The sequence below is a fragment of the Zophobas morio genome, unplaced genomic scaffold, assembly GCF_036711695.1.
Source record: "Zophobas morio isolate AGI-343-1 ecotype UQ-CSIRO unplaced genomic scaffold, CSIRO_AGI_Zmor_V1 ptg000108l, whole genome shotgun sequence".
In the NCBI taxonomy this organism is placed as follows: Eukaryota; Metazoa; Arthropoda; class Insecta; order Coleoptera; family Tenebrionidae; genus Zophobas; species Zophobas morio.
The window spans coordinates 5,079,566-5,093,831 of record NW_026972213.1 but is presented as its reverse complement, the minus strand read 5'-3'; the positions used below and the strand labels follow the sequence as shown (position 1 = coordinate 5,093,831).

At 33.3% G+C, this 14,266-nt stretch overlaps 2 protein-coding genes and 1 long non-coding RNA gene across 3 annotated transcripts; 2 read left to right on the top strand and 1 right to left on the bottom strand.

Moving 5' to 3' along the window:
- The first annotated feature begins 4,102 nt into the window (after window positions 1-4,102).
- LOC135144629 (uncharacterized) lies at window positions 4,103-6,016 on the top strand. The gene is made up of 2 exons (XM_064076667.1): window positions 4,103-5,009; window positions 5,062-6,016. The coding sequence occupies exons 1-2, from the start codon at window positions 4,209-4,211 to the stop codon at window positions 5,503-5,505; spliced, it is 1,245 nt and encodes a 414-aa protein (XP_063932737.1). The 5' UTR covers window positions 4,103-4,208; the 3' UTR covers window positions 5,506-6,016.
- Window positions 6,017-6,875: 859 nt separating this feature from the next.
- Window positions 6,876-8,089, top strand: LOC135144718 (G2/mitotic-specific cyclin-B2-like). The gene is given in 3 exon segments (XM_064076774.1): window positions 6,876-6,887; window positions 6,967-7,164; window positions 7,223-8,089. Coding segments are annotated over 3 exon segments (1,077 nt in total).
- Window positions 8,090-13,793: 5,704 nt separating this feature from the next.
- On the bottom strand, window positions 13,794-14,238 carry LOC135144648 (uncharacterized). The gene is made up of 3 exons (XR_010283207.1): window positions 14,199-14,238; window positions 13,994-14,106; window positions 13,794-13,924 (listed from the first exon to the last, which is right to left on the bottom strand). It is a non-coding gene; the product is annotated as an uncharacterized LOC135144648 (long non-coding RNA).
- Between the last annotated feature and the right edge of the window lie 28 nt (window positions 14,239-14,266).

Sequence of the window (14,266 nt, the reverse complement as noted above, 5' to 3'; positions counted from 1 at the left end):
TGTACATTCTAGATAGGATTTATTCGCCAAACTTTTGAGCTGATGTCATCAATTTTTTGGAGGGGATAAGCAAATATATTTTGACTAATTATGCACTTTATAACCTTAAAACATTTGCAAGATTTCAAACCATTCGGTTTAGCAGATTCAAAATTAAATTGGAAAATGTTGTTTTATAATTTTGATTTTTTTTTAATTTTGAAGTGACGTCATCGCATCAGTGGTGGGGATGATTAGATAAATTTTGGTTAGTGTTTTACAATCTACATGATATTCCTAATATAAATACACAATTTCACAACAATCGGTCCAGTATTTTCGGAGATTATCTGTCTAATAAAAATCCGGGACGGCAGACAGACGGACAGACGGACAGACGGACAGTCAGACGGAAATGGGAGACCTATTTCTTCGTCTTCTAGGGGTCATGAAAAATCGAGAAAACGTAAAAGTAGAGAGTCGGCCGACGGACTCGATTACAAAACTTCCTTTGCTTACGCTCGGGAAGTAATAGTTATTTATGTTACAAGTGTTGAAAACGGTCCATTGCATTACGAACGGGAATACGGCGCGAGACGCAGTCGAGCGCTGTATGTAAGTGAGTAATGCAATGGAGTTTTCACACGAGTATCATACAATATTTTTTGCGCTGCCTTTTTGAAAAAATAACATTTTTCAATCGCTAAAAGAATAAATATTACTGAACCGAAATTATGTTGGTATAGAATTTATCACCAAAAACGTCAAATACCAACCTGTCAATTTGTCCGGGCTAGATTTTGAATTTCAAAGTTGAAATGGAAATTCGTGCATGTATTCAGAGAACTGCAGATAAAACAACTGCAAATTTGTTGCCTGCAAAATCCGCAAATCCATATGAAGCCGAATGTCAAAAATGCATCAAGTGGTGCGAAGAAAATAAAATACGCGAATTTTCTGAAACGACGCTCTTGGTTTATTTCCAAATTAAGTCGGAAATTATGAAAGCATCCACACTGTGGACAATATATTCAGTTCTAAAAAGTACTCTTGGCATCAAACATAACATAAATCATTCGAAATTTTATAAATTAACAGCGTATTTAAAGCGGCAGAATGACACAAGCCCAAGAAGTCTGAAATACTTACCAGTGGAAACATTTTTATATACGGCTCCAGATCAGAGAGAATCTTGTGATTATGATTCAGCGTGAGGTTTCGAATGACGTCAAGTTTAAACGGTTTTTTTAATTAACAAGAACTACTAACAAACAGTAATAACTAGACAGCGGATTTCTGTCGGGCTACGTCACGATTTTAGTGGGGACGCGCTGCATCGCCGGGACTCAGTAGCGGGTGATAGGTAATCACTGAATTTAATTGTCACTTGATTCCATAAATACAATTAACGATTTATTAATCAAACGGCTAACTAAATGAGAACTGGAATTAACAGCAGAGTGCAACGAAGCAGTGTTATTCTAATCTCAAATAAACGAAGTGCAGCCGGTAACTGCAATGAATTCCCATCCCGTACGAGCCGTACCGAGTTTGGCCTTGTCTAGCCCGACAGAATTCCGCTCTCTAGTAATAACATAATAGTTGTCAACAACATAAACCAAACCACCGATTAGTGTCAACTGTCAAATTACTACAAATCTAAATTTTGATCAACAAATTCCCCTATTTAAGATTACAACTTAAATTGACCTTTTTTTAAATTTTGAGCCACTTTTTGTTATAATAACTTTAGATACATGATTATCAATTAGTCGTAATTACTTTGTGATAATCAATTTATTTTTTCAAAGCTTAAATTCCTCGTTTGTATTTTGCAACACTAGATCCTTTTTCATTGCCATTGCAACACGCCACGTGTCAACGTAAAATGTCAATTACAACTATGGCAGCGCAAGAAAATAATATAATCATTACTAAGACACTGAGCAGGTATGTAAATGACTAGAATGTAAATAGTACGAGAATTGAGAATAATCTTTACCATCAGTAAATCAATAAGGGGTAAAATATCATAGGATGTTATTGCAGATAGAATTATCACATATACTAGCAGATATAGTACGATCCACAGCTAGCAATACACCACCACCTTTTGAGCAGCGGCATGAATTAAAATTGCGATTTTTTCGAAAAACATTATACCTTGCCATATCAAATAACTCTGCATCATGTATGTTATCGTTTAACCAAGTTTCGGTTAATGCAGTTAATTTAAATTGATATGATGAGATTGAAGATAAATAAAATTTTCGTGTTTTGCCACACATACCTCTTACATGTTGGTCATATCAAAACAAAAATGACAAATTAAGCGAACTACTAGACAAAGAGGGACTCATAATCGGTAATTTGGTAGTCGGAGTGTTATGCAATTGAGAACTCTGTGATTGCTATTTGGTACCCAGTATTATAGACCTAAGTTTAGTAAGTTGATTTTGAAACACAGGGGACTTATTGATATCATAAGACGCGCGGTTATCACAATGATCAGGATTCTTTCCTTTAAGAGAATTACAGTGAGTGCACTTCAAAAAATCTGACTCACATTCTTTAAGTTGGTGAGGACCAGCACATTTAGGACATACAGGAGATTTAGCTGAGCATTTGTCAGTCATATGATTAAAACCTAAACATTTGTAACAACGACGAACTTCAATTGCGTCCCTAACCTTACAATAGTCATATTCAATAAATTTTTTTACCAATAGGCATATTTTTGCAAGAAGTTAAATCTAATTCAACTAGAGCTTGTGTACGTTTGTTATTATTTTTCAGAGGCGTATATTTTCTTACTATACATGTATACTTATCAGCACTTAAGAGATTTCTATTCCCATGCACAATGTAATCAACACTAGATTCTTCTGGTATATCCTTATCTATGCAAGTAATTCTTATCCTCGGATTTAAGGTTGGCAACTCTTTGACGTTATAATCTAATAATTTTTTGGTAACTAAGTTTTTAATTTTGTCAGAGTCAGTCGAATTCTTACAACTTATGATAACACTCCCATTTCGACCAGTTTTAACAGATGAAAATTCAACATTAGATTTAACAGGATCAACATGATTTAATAAATCTTTTTTAGTAACAGATACCGATTGATTACTATCTTTAGGTTGTAATATAACAGAAGATTTATTTTTATTAATAACACTTGCGTATGAAACAGTCTTGCTTGTTGAATTTTCCAAAGGAAGTGTTTCTTGTACTTGTTTTAATATTAAAGCATTATGTTCGTGTTGTTTTTCAATAAGATTAAAACATTTATCAACTGACTCTTTTAATTCATCAATTTTTATATTCCCTCTAAAATGAGACACCCACCACATAAAAATCTAAAATTAATATTTACACAATATTTTGAAATCTGCTTCATCAATTTTTAAACATCTATTAGTGTGGTATTTATTGCCACAAGTGAAGCATTTTTGAGTCTTATCAAAGTTTTTAAGGTTTGTGTCACAGATTTTGCACACTGGCATTTTATCAAATTATAAGAGACGAGTGATGATAATCAGATAGCCGCTTCGGAACAAGAAATACCGAGCGGCTAGAAAAAGAAGAAAAAAAAAAGTATAAAGCAAACTTATAGTATGTACTGTTTTCATACCACAACTCCATAGGAGTGAACCTGGTTGCACTAAAAGGGAGTATCAGCCAAATTAAATTAAAATAAGGGAAGACTCAATCACTACACGTCCGTTCACAACGTTCACTCAAATTTCATCAAAAGCTTTAACGAAGTTATTAACAATAGCAATGGGTCAATAATTTGAAATTTCTTATTTATCTCCAGGTTTAAGCATTGGTGTGACTTTAGCTACTTTTATTTTAGTAGATCCTTTAGATAAAGTACCTATCTAAAGATAAATTACTTGTCGTTTGCGTGATAAAGGAAACTTATACGACAAATTAATCATTCTAAAATTGCCTTATTTGTTTTTCTTTATATAAAAATGAATGTTGAAATTACATTTTTTTTAGTTGTTGTGACTGAAGGCATAAGCATTCAAGGATTGTGAAAAAGATAAAGCATTCTTATCATCATTCTTATAACATTCAAGTTTTAAGCACTGAGATAAAAGCCATACACGTTGATAAACGGGTTTAGTTCACATCTTAACCTTAGGGTACAAGTAAGGTTGTTTTATTTATGTAAAATTTTTAACAAACAATTTTATTAAATTGCAAATAGTTTGCAATTATGGAAACAACAATTGATCGTGACAGTGATGTACGAAAGTGGTTAACAGTTGCTCTAACAGGCGAAAATCTTGAAAATTTTTCAGTCGATATAACTGGAAATTCTGAAAAAGGTGACGGATACGCTGGAGACATAATTTTTGTTTTTGTAACAGGAACTGACAAACAAGGCAACCACAAAGAATACGATCTTGTTTTAAAATGCAGTAAACCCAGTGCTGCTTTATTGGAAAATATACCTGCTTTAAGACTAGCGTTTGTGAAAGAAGCTTACATGTATCAAAATGTTTTTCCAATTTTCAAAGAGTTTCAAGTCAGCAGAGGCATGAAAAGACCCTTCGACAGTGTACCGAAATGTTATGGCGTTTATAGTGATGAGTTCAGACTTGTTATTGTGTTGGAAAATTTGAAAAAATTAGGGTATGACTTGTGGCCAAAAGCAAAACCATTATCAAGAGAAGTTATCAATATTGTAATAAAAGACTATGCAAAATTTCATGCTACTTCAGTGGCTTTACAAGAGCAACATCCTAAAAAATTTCGAAAATTGCTCGAGGGTTCTCCTGAAGATGTAATGAAAGAAGCATTTAAGTCATCTGGCTTTGAAAATATGTTTAAAAATGGTGTAGAGATGGTACATGAGTTGCTAACAGACAATGTTAAAAACGACATTTTAGAAAAATGGTTAAAACTTAAAGATCAAGTGTATTTTATTCTTGGTGAAATGGAGCCTGGTGTTGACGATTTAAAAGTAATAAACCATGGAGATTGCTGGGTGAATAATTTTTTGTACAAGTTTGAGGTCCGTAAGCTAAGAAATTTATATTTCAAGTTTGATTTAATTTGATTTACAGAACGAAGAAAAAACGAATGTTTCCAAGGTTGCAATTCTGGACTGGCAAATGTCTAAATTCACATCACCTGTGACTGATCTTTCATATTTTTTGTTTACTGGTATATCGGATGAAGATATTGCTGACATTGAGACTATTTTAAGAGACTATCATAAATACTTGTGCGAGTATTTAAGAGAGCTAAATAGCCAGGTTGCAGATAAATATACTGTAGAAAAATTTTTTGATGAATGGAAGAAGTACGGTAAATTTGGTGTATTGTTTTGTGTTGTGCCAATCCAGTCTTTATATACCGAAAAAGAAGATCTTCCTGATTTGGTTGAAGCTGCAGGCACAGGAAAAGACATTTTGGAATCGTTTACGTTTGAGGTCAAAGATAAAAATGGTTTCAAAAAGAGGTTGAGACCGATTGTTGAATATGCTTTTGAAAACAATCTTATTTAATCTATCTATATCTATTAGAAGTTACGAGTAGTTAGTATTAATGTTTGACTATTGTAGTTATGTGTATAGTCCGTTATATTAGGGAGCTTCATCAATCATCAATTTATAAATGAAAAAAATGCGAAGGATGTAATTCATAGAAGAAAAGTTGATTAAAAATAAAAATGCCATCAAAAGCAGGTTGAGATGCATTGTTGAATATGCTGTTAAGAATAATCGAATTTAATAATTAATAAATCTATTAAAAGTGAGTTATTTAAGAGATACTCTTATCTGAATACATTACTTGCATAATCTGTTTTTCCGTTGTATCAGTAACAATTTTTATTAAATAATGTGCAGCTGTCCTAATTTTATCAGTGTATTTTTATAAATAGAAATCTAAGATAACATTAATATTAGTAGTTTGGACTCTTACTAATCGTTTTTATTAACATATTTTTTTTTAAATTATGAGACTAGGATGTGTCCAATTTATTTATTTCATTTCAGCCTTTTTCTGATAACTATAATACTTATTTCAAATCTTGTTTGGACTTTTTTAAATAATTCTTAATTAGATTACAGATGTATTTATTCATTTTGTATATCATTAAGATATATTTATTTTTGTAAATAGGTAGGAATCAGAACCTTGCGGTTGTTATTGTTTACAAATAAATTTGATTAACCATTGTATTTTGTTATATCTGTGAGAATGTAAAGTCTCATTTGTTGAAAACAAACATTCCCTTGTGTAATAGAAGTAATAGATATCAACAAAAAGTAAAAAAAAATTAGTTCATTAATTTTACGAGTTATTTACATTAAAATGTTTTCGAAAAATTTTGGTCACGGTACATTTGATAAACAACAGTTGGGGCATTGATAAGAATCAAAAAGAAAATAATGTGCATTGTGGATCTAATATCTTCAGCTTTACATCATTTTATTATCATTAAATCTGTCGTAAAGTCGATACCTGCCATTTCAGGGCATTCATTAAAGAAATTGTTGGTCACGACGAAGGTACTAAGCGGTAATACGGTTTACGCTAGACTCGATTTTTTTTATTACTGTGATGCGCACGCTATTCCAAAATCAAAGGTTTCGACAGCCAGTGGACTATCATTTGTTCTGTGACTACCATGTTCATTATTGCCATAAGTGAGTTTTATATTTTGTAAGAATTTTACCATTTTTATGAGCAGCGCAAGGTGAGTTATTTGAATTTGGTTATTCATTTGAGAGTTAAATTGCCTTTAATTTTGAATCTGAAGTAACCTTTAAGTGATAACGATCAATTTGATAGTGATTTTTGTTAAAGGTTTTACACAATTAATGTCTGTCTGAAAAACTATAAATTCTTGCTCATTTAATTTATTTAGTTTATGCCTTTCACGGTATATTGTGAAATCTAATTAATAAAAACTCTGCTTTAAAAGCAGTTAAAAATTATCCGTGATATTTATGCTCTTTCAGATGGCCCACCGCCACCGCCATCCTGACATCGTCCCTACACTCACTGACAGTAAAAACATCACTACGAAGCCAGTAAAATCTCACCCCATCAAACAAATTTCCCTAACAAAACGACCACCGTTAGACGAGCTAAGCAACAAACTTGTCAATAATAAGCCCGGAATCAAGAAGTTTGATCCCGCCAAAGACCAAAAAGAAGTCTCCAAGCCCGGCCATCCAGCAAAAAAAGAAAATCAGTCCATCATCTTCTTCTCAGTTAACAACTGCTGTTGAACATGACCCACAAACTTGCAATGACTCCCGAATGGCATCAGAATATCTGGGTGATATTTTCAAATATCTTCACGAACTGGAACTGAAGTACCCGGTAAAACCGAATTTTCTGGAAAACCATCAGTCGACGCCTCGAATGCGAGCCATTTTAGTCAACTGGTTGATTCGAGTCCACGAGCAATTTGAGGTCTCCCTTGAATCCCTACATATGTGTATTTCGCTAATTGACAGGTACCTCCAAGACAACACTCAGGTGGGCAAAGAAAATTTGCAGCTAGTTGGAACTTCGGCTCTGTTGATCGCTTGTAAATATGAGGAGACGGATTACCCGGCGCTGGAGGATTTCGTGTATATATGTGACAACATGTTTTCAAGGAAAGAGATTTTGAAAATGGAGATCAGTATTTTAACGGCTTTGCAATATAATCTAGGGAAACCGCTTTCCATACATTTTTTAAGGCGATATAGTAAATTAGGGGATGTCAAACTCGAGCAGCATAATCTTTCCAAGTACTTGTGAGAACTGGCTCTTTTGGATCACAGTATGTCACGTATTAGACCTTCACTGCAAGCTGCAGCTGCTTGTTGTTTATCAATCGCTATTTGTAGCAACGCAAGTTGTCCATCTAGAGTATGGTCTGGACCCCTCGCACAGAATTCTAATTGTAAATATTGCGAGTTCAAAGATGTAGTTGTTAAATTTGCTAAGCTGCTAATAGCTGCACAATCCTCGAAACATAAGTTTGTTCAGGAAAAATATGCGAACAGTAAATACAGTAAGATTAGTTTGAACCCGAAACTAAAAGGGTTTTTAGTTAAAAGACTAGCCGAGATTGCGTCCAAAGTGTGACCCTTTTTTATTACTATAATTATTATTGTACAATTTTTTAACCAATATAATTTTACCACATCTGATAATGTTGTCTACATTGTTGACATTTTCATAAAATATTTTATTATGACTTCTATAACACAAATACAATTATTGTTTGTTACGTAAAATGTTTTAGTATCTTACTGACTTATGTGAAAAACGGGCCACTTAATATTTTTCTGAATACAGTGCTTTGTCTTCTTTTTTCTATATGCTTAATTTTGATGTTGTTTCACCAGCATATTAACTGAGACGTCCGGGAACTGGTCCCCGTAGACTTTGGTATTGAGAAGTAGGTCCTTTGGTATGTACGGAATGTCTCCATGAACGAACGGACTCTGCAAAGGTCTGAGGAAGCGGAACTCAAAGACCTACCACTGGTCCAGAGCGTCTCAGTCAGGCTACAGTTCAATCGGGATGATCAAAATTGTTAGCAGAATGACTGGAGACTCGTAATGATTTCTGACGGGTCGAGGTTTGGTCCCATGGTGTCAAATTTCCTGCTGCGGAACTGTAGAATTTTTATCATTTTAAATTAAAGTATTTTAAACTTTTTTTTGCAGATTTTTAGACGTTTTTCTCCAAAAAAAGGGCGGGCCGTTTTTCATGCCGGTCAGCGTATAATATAAAATAAAGGATTGTCACAAAATATTCTGTTAGTTTATAACGATAAAGACCAAACTGTAAAATAAAAGAAATACACGGTGTATCAAAACGCAGTGGCGCAGATTACAGTGAATAAGGGAAAATTATGTAAAAAATTCTAATTGATTTAAATCTAGGTTTATAAAGCTTTCCATATATGGAAATGTGGCATCGCTGTTAGAATGTTTTAACAATGAATTTTCGAAAACTAATAATAATAGGTATAATTGTTTCCATCACAACTTTTAACAAATGTCAAAATGACTTAATACATTCAAAAAATAACCCGAACATAAATAGTGGAAGTGGAGTAACTAATAGAAAACCATTATGATTAAATACGTACATTAATAATTACAACAAATGTTCAAATGACAAAATTGCATTGGAGTTGAAAATCTCTTGGTGTTAAAGCTTGGACTTTTGTAAAATTTTTGGCATTAACGTAAAGTGAATTCCAACATTTTGTGCAACTGCTTTTGATAATATATAAATAAACTTTATTTCCAACAGGTTTTACACCCACTTACAGGAAATAATAAAATTAAACTATATATGATTGAGAGAGTACATAAGTTACTTAATTTAGAAATTATTATAAAAAAGAAAAAAATAATAAATAAAGAGAAACCGGGCTAAACTGCACCAAAATTAAATAAAACTTCCTAAATTTAAAGACCAAATTCTTCAATAACAGTACAGCTTAACGAACTCGCGTTGTCAAAATTAATATCAAACTTCCTACATATTTGGTTACAGTAATTACACATTAAAGATATGGGGGATTTATACATAGCATTGGTTCTATTGAACGAACTATAAAAAGTATAAACATGCCGTGTGCCCTGACGCGGAATAGGAAAATTTACTTCTTTTAAAAGTGATGAACAGTTAATTTTATAATTAACTAAATTATACAAAAATCGGACTAGCAATATTATTCTTCTTGTACTCAGTGAGTTAATATTAAACCTAGAAAGTAAAGTCCCATGATCGAAGCCTCTTGCAGGGTACTAGCCGTCTAAGAGCAAACACACAAATTTTAAAAATGATCTTTAAACTGATCCAATGAATACAATATGTATTTTGTATATAGGAAACCAAATAATTGCTCCATACTCTAACCTAGATCTAACTAAAGAAAAAAACAGCAGAAATAAAGTACGTATATCAGAAAAATCACGACAATTCCTATATATAAACCCATAGGTTCTGAAAGCTTTTTTGACCATGTCTTGTATGTGTCCAACAAAAGTAAACTGATTATCAAACAAAATGCCGAGGTCTTTGATACACTCTAAACGATTTACATTGACAGAGTTAATATTATATGGATAGTTAATGGTTTGTTTTTTTCTAGAATATGTTACAACATTACATTTAGAGACATTTAGCGACAGTCGATTCAAGTTGCACCATCTCAAAACTGCATCAAGGTTCTCTTGTAAAGCTTCACCGTCCTCTGTCCATTTAATTTCAGCATACAATTTATAATCATCGGCAAATAAGAGACTTTCACAAGTAACAACTTCTGGCAAATCGTTAATAAACAGCAAAAAAAGGAGAGGTCCTAAATTGGACCCCTGGGGTACTCCCAAAGATGGTGAAAATGTCGAAGACGTATAGTTGCGATATCTCACATACTGTTGTCTACCAAGCAAATAAAACTTTAACAAAGCTAGTAGTTCCGCAGAAAAACCCAAGGCATTTAACTTGTTAAGCAAAACAAAATGATTAATTTGATCAAAGGCTTTTTGGAAGTCCGTATACACCACATCAGTTGCGGCTCCTCAGAGGAGGCAGGGGAGGCTGAGCCTCCTCTGTTTTTTGTAGCTGAGCTTCCTCTAATTTTTTCGATGAAAGAATTTTTATTTTTGTAGACATTTGTTACTTTTCAGGATATTTTGTTTGATTTAATTTACTTTCATCATATATCAGGTCAAAATGTCGAAAAAAAAATATATTTGCGCCCTTACAATCATAATTCAGACCGCTCCGCGTTTGACTTCAGCGGTAGAAGCTAGCCTCCGCCGAGAATGCATCTTGCTATTGAGACCGTAGACCTTGACGCAGCGTCATTGAGTACTGCATTGGCTACAACGTCGATCGGGGTGCCGCTTCAGGCCGCTAGCCTCCGGCTAGTTCATCTCTTTTCAGATCAAGTCGCACGGATAATTTTATCTCTTTCTTATTAATTGTATCGGGTGTAAATAGGAAAAACATTGAGGTGGTTTCGCGTGCTCCCTATTCAGTAGTGAGTGGTGTTTAGGCTTTACGTAGTACCTACGTAAAGCCTAAGGTGTTTTTTGTATCATTTATTTGCATTTTATTTCTGATCGTTAAAAACAGTTGGTATTATCGGCATATTAATATTATTTATCGAGAATGAGCAACGAAAATAATTCAGTCTCATGTGCAGATACGTAAATTATCTATTAAAAAATTAATTTAGTAGCTTTGATTGTGATAAAAAGATCGCTATAAAACAAAAGGGGAGACCAACACCAACACTCCCATTAATGGTAATGACAGGTAAAAAGCAAAACAGAGCATTTCATGAAAATAATTATAATAAAACTAAATGGTTAACGCCTTCGGTTTTAAGAAACAAATTATACTGTTGGAGTTATTCACAAGTGATAAATCTTCCGTTTGGGATAAAACAGGCTATAATAATTTACAAAATTTGTCAAGAGCTATAGAAAGGCATGAAAAATCACATCTACTACTTTAGATTCCGCTCATAAGAGGGATATTGAGAACTATAACGAGGAAGTTGGTGAAAATAGGGCAATTTTGAAAATACTAATCAATGCAATAGTTTATTTATCTATCAACGCAGGAGTGTTCTTCTCGTGGGCATGCCAAAAAAAATATTCAGATAATGAAAGATATAAAAAGTAGTGCTTTTCAAATTTGAGCCTTCTCTGAAGAAAACTTCACGAGCCGCCACTGCACCACATCAACTTGACTGTTATTGTCAGTAGCTTTAGATACAAATTGCGATAGGCAGGCTAAATTGGAGATTGTAGATCTTTTCTGGACGAAGCCGTGTTGAACTGGAGTGATCAAATGACTAACAGATGAATAAATTCGCTTATATATAATAGACTCGAAAACTTTAGCAAAATTGCATATTAAGCAAACTTGCCTATAATTTTCTACATTGGCTTAGTCACCCTTTTTAAAGATTGGACAAATAGCAGCATTTTTCCATTGAGATGGAACCGAAGATTGCCGAAGTATTAAATTGAATAGCAAATACAACGGGTTAACAAGAACCGATGCACAGTCTTTCAAGGAGAAGGTTGGGATACCGTCAGGTCCAGACGTCATAGTATTTTTACAGGACTTTAATGCTTCTATTATTTCATCTTCCGATATGTATGAGATGGTTAGGTTCAAATTTTGAATTAAGTGTAAAGTAGATGGTAAGTTGTTAGGGTCTGATTTCACATACACGCTACTAGTATTCACCAAAAGTATTCACTATAGACTGCGGTGATTCCAACTTAACATTATTGAACTCCATTGACCCAGGAATTCTAGTTCTACCTTTCTTGTACTCGATAAATCACCAAATTTTTTTTGGATCACTTGAAACAACAAGTTCCATATCTGAGATATACCTTCTATAGGCGGTAGCCATGAGAGTTTTAATTTTAGCTCGATGACAGCTAAATAGTTGATAATAATATTGCGTTTTGAATTTTTTGTATTGCTTTAAAATTTTGTTTTTAGTATGAAGACTTCTAATAATTTCTGAAGTAAACCAGGGCGGATAGTAAGCCTTCCGAGATCGGTTAACTTGCAGTTTAGGAACACTTGCGTTAAAAGCTTGATGTAATAAATTTTGCAAAATAATGTAGGCAATTTCAACATCATCGCACGAGTCACAACTCGACCAGTCAGTGGAAGCTATTAAGCTATACAATAAAGGAAAGTTGGCCCTCCTAAAATTATAACTTTTTTCGTTATGGTTCATGCAAAAATTAGTGGACTTTTGGGAATTATATGTATTCAGTTTAATAAACAAGGTAAGATGATGCGAATCTTCATCAACTAGAGGAGTCAAACATTTCTCTACCTGAGTATTAAGATTGGCAAAGACCAAATCTAATAAGCGATTAAGATAATTTTGTATGTTGTTGTATTGACTAATGTCCTGAAATTCCTTGAAATTATTTATTATATTGCCAAATCTGTCTGGTATAGATGTATTGAATGAAGGCGTATTAAAGTCACCTAGTATCAGTACTTTGTCATCCCCAAGAATTTTCAACGAACTTAGAAGTTCAAAGAATAAGCTAAAGTCATCGAAAGAAGTTGAAGGCGGTAAATGTATAAGTAAAACATACAACTTCACAAAATTAGTACATTGTAGCTTAGCACTATCATTGGTAACATTTCATTAAAAATAGACAAGTCCAAATTAGTTGTCGATAGTGTATCTTTGAAAGCTAGCACTACACCACCTCCCCTACTGACCTTGGAACCTTCAGTTATTCGATCTTTGCGAAATACTATGTAGTTATGCGGAAATATTTCAGAGTCGCTGATGTTTTTTAGCCATGATTCAGTTATTGCTATTATGTCAAAATTTGCAGAAGAAATCGCATTGAAAAAATCGACTACCTTAGATCTCAAACCAAACATTTTGATAAATACAATTAAGGGCTTTGTAACTGGGTGTTGAATCTAGTTTAAATGAACAATTTTTGGAGTGCCATTAATGTAGCGAATTCTGAGATTAGCTTCTCCATAGTTAGTTAATATATTTTAATTTTATCTTTATTCAGCGGCTGTACATTTCTTACGATTGAAATTGAATTGCAGTGAAAATCTATAAATCTTTAATAATTTAAAGAACAAAAGTATTAATTTTCTTCTTCTTCACCGTCATCTTCTCGACATTCGGGAATTTCTGTTTCATCGTCGTCATCTTCGGTGCCCTGAATCGTTGTTTCCAGACCTTCCAGTTATAATCATGATAGAAAAATAAGTATTTAAAAACTTACACATTTTAAAGATATTTTTGATTTATCACAATATAATGTAATTCACACAAGTTGACATTAAGGTTTTTTTTCTAATCAAGGAGGGTAGTTGCATATTTCCAATGCATAAGATTGTGATAACTCAAAACATTCCATCTTAAATTGACATCTGAAAAAAAAAAATGAAATCCTCGAAAAATCAAACATTTTTTTTTTCGTCTAACAAAATGGAACCTACGTTTTTTTGTGGTGAAATGAGTTCAGATGTAAGTGGTGGACTCCAAGGTTGGAAAAGTACCGCACGTGGTTGCGCTCACAACAAACAAACCAAAAAGTCTTGGTATATAGTACCTAAACAGTGTAGAAAAAATAGTTTCAATTAAAAAACATGTATTTAAGTATGAGACGACAAATCTTGAATAGCGCTTTGGCATCTGTATTACCTGTTCGCCCTCTTTCCCCGAGAGAGACCTTTCTAATTCTTGGTGAATTAATTATTCTCGCTTGTACA

What these genes read in the sequence shown, in the direction of transcription:
- LOC135144629 (XM_064076667.1), top strand. Translation starts at nt 4,209, where the DNA reads ATGGAAACAACAATTGATCGTGACAGTGATGTACGAAAGTGGTTAACA. An exon ending in ATTTTTTGTACAAGTTTGAG is followed by an intron (nt 5,010 to 5,061) that starts GTCCGTAAGCTA and finishes TTTGATTTACAG; the next exon opens with AACGAAGAAAAAACGAATGT.